This window comes from Echeneis naucrates, chromosome 12 (assembly GCF_900963305.1).
Source record: "Echeneis naucrates chromosome 12, fEcheNa1.1, whole genome shotgun sequence".
Lineage (NCBI taxonomy): Eukaryota > Metazoa > Chordata > Actinopteri > Carangiformes > Echeneidae > Echeneis > Echeneis naucrates.
This window is the reverse complement of record NC_042522.1, coordinates 6,118,651-6,124,650: the sequence shown is the minus strand read 5'-3', so window position 1 is coordinate 6,124,650 and position 6,000 is coordinate 6,118,651. Positions and strand designations below refer to the sequence as shown.

The window sequence follows — 6,000 nt, the reverse complement described above, 5'->3', positions numbered from 1 at the left end:
ATATTGTCAGAGGCTACTGATAAAGATTGTGGATCAAGATGACGGGTGCTACTGGAGGACCTGACAGAAGAAAGTAGAAAAGGTCACAAGGGAGGAAAAAGTCGATCTTTGTGTTGCAGAGCTACTGCACAATGCAATCAAGCAACCAACCCTTTTCAAAAGAAAACATTCCTGTTGTCTGAAAGACACGTTTCCCCTAACAACACGATGGGGCGAAAGAGATTCACTTTTGTATCAGCTCCGAAAGTCAAACAATGCTTAAATCTGAGGTGGACAGGTGTCAAAGAAACAAATAACAAGAAGCGAGCTTCTTCCACAAAGAAAAGACATCAGCACAGACAAACAGGAACACTTACAAGCAGGGGAACACAGTGGCTTTCTCATTCCAGCACTGAGCACGCCTTGACATCACAGGGGCAAGAAGCCAATGGGGCACGGCTCAGCGCCAAGCCTGAAGCAAGAAACACATGCGGAAGAGAAGAATACACGCATACATACGCACACATACACACACCAACACATGTCCACGTAGCATAGAGTGCATATATCACATTGAGAATAATAGGGGAAGGGGTCCAGTGAAAGAAGCATTGGTAGGCTCAGTAGATGCTAGGCTGTATACAGAACCATCTATTGAGAAACAATTTTTTTTTGGCTGTATTGTTATTGTACTCAACTTGCTGACACAAACCGTTTCTGTCGGGGTAATAAGATCCTTAAAGTGGCCCTGTGAGCCACATGTGGGGCAGCCGTACCTTGTACCCCTTCAGTTTGCAGATGATGACAGTTCAAAAGGTCAGAGTGCATGCACCAGCAGTCATCATGCGATTACAGTTCACAGGAAGCACTTTTTGTCGCTTTTTTTTTTTCTTGGTTATTTTACTGACATTTATGGTTTTTGTAGAAAAGAAATGAATCATCATGCCTTAGTCTAGTTGATATTTTTCTTTACAAATATTATAAAACTACAAGTTGAACTCCACTTTTTTTCTTCCTCTTCTTTTCTTTTTTTGGTTCTCCATGGTCACACATTGAGGATGATTTTGTGTTTGTCATTTTGTCATTTGCGTGTCTTAGTCTCAGTCTTCCTCCCCGCCTTCAATTATTTTCTTCTGTGCTCTGGTTGTGTTTTTGTGGAGGATGTTTTGGCAGTGGCTTTCCGGTCCTAAAAAGGAAAGAGATGGCATCAACACAAAAAAACACAGACTAAATTATTTTGGTCGTCCAAAAAAAATATAATGACAGCATGCTGAATGCCAAATTTAGGACCCAATTTTGAATATTAATGGAACAGAACAGCATGTGAGAGACTGTGAAGCTCTAGCAGAGCTATAGCTATAGAGGCTTCTACCCAAGCACTGGGATGCACAAGAGCTTGTTGTGTGTCCCATACCTGGTGGACTGGGTAGTATGTGTATTTCAGTGTTTAACTCTCCGCAGACTGGTACGCTCCACTGACTGAGCGCCCTTTCTCACATCCACCCCCACCTGGAGCAAGGAGGGAGGGAGGAGAGAAGGACACAACACTTTGACCAATTAACTGCTGAAGCCTCCAAAATTCACCAGTGGTCACGTTTTAGCATCTCACCATTCCTCAGCATTATAATTTTTACTCCCAAAGCATGATGTATAATAGATGTAATAAGTCTGCACATGCTCAAGAGTTCTGCACCTCATTGCAAAAGCTGATTTACAGAAGCAAATAAATATTGTATGCAATTGATATGTCCATTATTTAGACCTATTAGCCATTATGAAGTCCTTTCTAAATTATACCCTGGATTTGTCTCTGAATCACAGCTGGTTTGTTTCATACATGCTGATGGAGCCAAAATATTTCCAACCAATGTTTGGCTGGTGACTGTGTTAATTTCCCACCCTTGCACCAGGCTATGTGAATGATTCACAGTGAAGTGCTATCTGCTTTTGAGTTTACAGTGACTATGACTCAGTGGAAATGATGGAAACACAACTGACTGACCCGTCTTGTGAGCATGTGTCCGTGTTCATCAACAAACTGCGCCTCAGCAGCATAGTCCTCTTTTTCTTCTCTCTGTGGAGAAATAACACAAATGAAAACTATTTTAGATTCATATTTGTACAATGATTAATTGTATGCAATCATAATGTAAAACAAAACTGAAAATTATTTCATGGCAGATATTTCTCATGTGTTGCACCACACAACACATCAATTGTGGTCCAGTTCTGTGGCTTCATCAAAATGATCCATTTTGATGACTTTTGTTTAAGTGAGGCTAAAACTGTTGATGGTTATGAGCAAGAAAAATCAAATTGAGTGATTGTCTTCCCATCTGATCATTCAAAAAAGATAAAGGGATGGACAAAAATGTTCCCTCTCCAGGTGCAGGAAGCGGCGGGTGGTCGGCGTAGCAACCTGACCTGGACCCGCCTCTGCTCCTGTTCCCAAGCATGTTGGCTCGCCTCCTGATGAGAGAAGCCTAGCCCTTTCTCAAAGGGCTGCGTGCCCTGCAGGAGGCGCCCACGCAGCACCTGAGAGTAACCCGTGTCACACACCGGAGTCAGCAGAGCCTCTTGGGCCACGCGCAAGCCTTGCACGATGCCGTCACGCCCCGATGACACTGAACCAACCCAGCCCTGCATGGAGTCCTTGTCTGGCAGATAGGGCTGAAAGGCTCCACCTCCCACCATCCTGGAAAGCAAAACACAAATAAAGCAGAAAGTAAAGAGATGAACAACACAGACATATGGTGGATGTTGGTGGCCATTTTAACTACAGACAGTGTGAAGAGATCCACAAAGGCAGTTAAAGCCGACATACCGGTTGTCTCCATTGTGCTCTGAAGCCCGACTCAGTCCTGTCATCTCATACTGCTGGGCATACATCTGCTGGCCTGCAACAACAGAAACCCCTTCCACTGAACCCAGCCCTGCACCTCCTCCTTTTGCTCCTCCTCCTGCCACAAGGGGCTCCACTCTCCTCCCATCCGACCTCTGACCTCCAAGCTGGCCGTTTAGGTTGACCTTGGGAACTGCACCACTGGCCCTCACCCTGTCTCTTTCTGCCAGCACACTTACTGGCTCCAGTGGCGCCTCCTCCTCCTCAACCTCCCCTTCCTCCTCCTCCTCCTCCTCCTCCTCCTCCAGCTCCATGATGGAGCCACTGGCCCCACTGGCTCCGCTGCTCGGGCGACCCAAGCTGCAGGGAAGGGAGAGCGTGGCACCCTCTGAGTCATCCGCCCGACTGCTGCCCTCTAGTGATGAGTCCTCCACTGTAACCAGCGAGGGGCTGACCCCTGCCGGCCACACCTGAACGTCCGACATCTCCATTAACGTGTCTTCCTCTGTGGTGGCAATTGGGGCGCATTCAAGGCTGGACACTTCTTGCCAGTACGGCTCCACACCCAGTGGAGAGGGCAAGCTGTACTGCATGGAGGCCGGGGACAGAAGCTCCTCCTGCACCAGCCCATAACCTGGAGGGAAGACAGAGGCGAGACAAGAGAAAGACTAACACCACGCAGGCACAGCCAGGGGGAGGATGGGAAGGCGGCGGGTCAGCTGTTTCTCCAAACTAAAAGGGAAACAGTGGGGTGCAGCCCTGTCCCAATTTGCCAGGATAGAATTGGCTTTTCTGTAGTTTGGACCTCTAATTTAGGATGGCAACATCCTTCAGTTCGTTTCTTTCATTGTGATGAGAAAGACAAATGAATCCTTAAGACACTGAATAAATCCGAGATGTTTTCAACTACATTCACTTTAAGGCACAATGGCATGATAAACAGCTGAATTAGATTTCTTCATCTTTCCACTGTTAGGTTGCCTCACTGATGTACAAAATATTTGGATTGATTCTCTTAGTTATTTGGGTTAAATGCAAATGAAGCACAGGTTATTGGTATTGGGACACAGCAGTAAGAGTGAGGTGAGGGGTAAAAGGGCTTTGGCGTGTCAGGTGAATGGTGCAGGACCATAGTTTGCCTCTGTGTATCAAAGGGAATATGCAGAACATACATTGTGTGTCCTTGATAAGAGACAAAAAAGAATCTAACATTGTGTTTTAATTGCAGGGTTGGCACGATAGAGATTCCACATACAAGCTGTATTACAGGTTTAGCAATCTTCCCCTCTTTCTGAAAGAAAAATTTCAGTGTCCTGATCACAAATGATAATAAAATGTCCCCGTAGGATCAGTATGCGTTCCACTTTACTCTGTGATCATCAATAATAAAACTGCAGCATTAAGAGGGTATACTGTATATTTGTAACTAATCAGTCTGGGTTGTTAAGACTAGAAATTTAGATGAGCCGTGTTTCAAATACCAAAGCTTTATGTAATTATCTGTTATCGTTCCAACCCTGTTACAGGCCCCTGGGTGGGAGTTAGCAGCATCTTGCAGCTTCTACAGCGGAAAATGCAAGTTCCGTTCTCCTGTAGCTGCATATCAGAGACATGCTTTTATGTCTGCATCCCAAACATCCAGATTGAAATCACTGCGTACATACAGTCATACACATACAGACACTACATCACACAAACTGTAATAGTGAAATATTATTTTGTCCTTGATTTAATTAAACTGCTCTCCATTTTTGCTGACATATGAATTATTTTCTATTACTCAATTATTCATCTCTTCACCAGGCTGTGGAGGGCTAGACTGTTAATGGAAAGAATTTAAAATTGACAAATTACAACAGGGTGTGCTGACAAATTATTCGACACACACTTTTTATCATTTAATTCCGTACAAATCGTATAGGATTACGTAATAACAGACAGGAATAATACTAGAAAATACAGGCGGACGCACACAACACTGTCAAATACAGACACACAAACTATCGGATATTATTTTCCTGTTCCTCATAAATATTAATTTCAGCACAAAAAATTCAAGTACTCAATACTGTTCAACGAAAATTAATTTGTTTACTGCTGGAGTATTTCAGATACAGTATGTTTTGTGTGCCTCTTAAATGTTTTGTCATAGTTGGTGTTTTTACTTTTGACTTTTATTATGCTCATCTAAAAAAAATTATATTTTGATGTCATGATGTCGTATTTTGACATTAACTTATTTTCAACTGACAGTTAAATATGCTTTTTAACTAAATATTAGCAAGTATTCAGCATTTCAACTAATTTTAGTTTATCTGAATAATAGCCCACATGTTATTTTTGGTGATATTTGTCAAGAATAGTTTTCGTGTGACAAATATGGATCAGAGATTGCCTGAATGATCTCCCATAATTAGTTAATAAGTTGTCACATCATGAATTCAAATGAATGAAATTCGGTGGAATTGAGGAGTAAAGGAGTACTTCACCCAAAATTTTAGTAAACATGCATTGTTCGCATCTGTGGTGCAGTCTTGCAGAAAATGTTTCAGGTTAGCATCATGAACAACAAAAACATGAAAACAAAGTAGATGCTGTGGGGTTTAAGGGGGCTTTAAAGAACAACCCCAGGTATAGCATGACTTTTCCCTTCAATTTTGACTTTCTAATAATATTTGCAAAAGTAATAAGAAAAAAAAGGCGAAGGGGATTTTCATGCAAGAGTCACTGACTTCTAAGGAATGGTTCACCTTCAGGCAATATAATATAAATGTCTATAATTTATGAACACATTCATTTCAAAAGGAACGCTTTCTGATTAACTTAAACTTTGATGAATGGATTTGGGTATTACTGGGATTAAAACTGTTAAGATAAATTCTCAGGAAAAAAGTTAATCTTTTAATCTTATATTACACTGAATGAAAAATGTCGTGAAGTGGAAACAAAACATAGTACAAAGTAAAAATCATATCTAAGAAGATTCTGCCCTTGGCTATTATGGTCTAGCAACAGAAATATGAGAAAGTTGACCACTCCTGTGTTTAGTTTTGTTAGATTTGAAATACTTCAAGGTCAGAATAATCTGTGAGGATAATTAACATTTTACCAGCAAACTGAGCTCCCAAAAAATAGACTCTCTCAGGATCTAAAACTGTGAAGGAAAAAAAAAAAAAACG

At 41.9% G+C, this 6,000-nt stretch overlaps 1 protein-coding gene across 1 annotated transcript in view; it reads right to left on the bottom strand.

Moving 5' to 3' along the window:
* Positions 1–1,948: 1,948 nt before the first annotated feature.
* The window catches only part of ank1b (ankyrin 1, erythrocytic b), a 51,885-nt gene continuing 47,833 nt past the window's right edge, over positions 1,949–6,000 (bottom strand). Inside the window, exons 39-42 of the mRNA XM_029516414.1 lie at positions 3,156–3,455; positions 2,804–2,876; positions 2,404–2,674; positions 1,949–2,053 (exon numbers count right to left, since the gene is read on the bottom strand). Coding sequence (XP_029372274.1) covers positions 1,949–2,053; positions 2,404–2,674; positions 2,804–2,876; positions 3,156–3,455 — 749 coding nt within the window. The remainder of the gene's footprint in view (positions 2,054–2,403; positions 2,675–2,803; positions 2,877–3,155; positions 3,456–6,000) is intronic.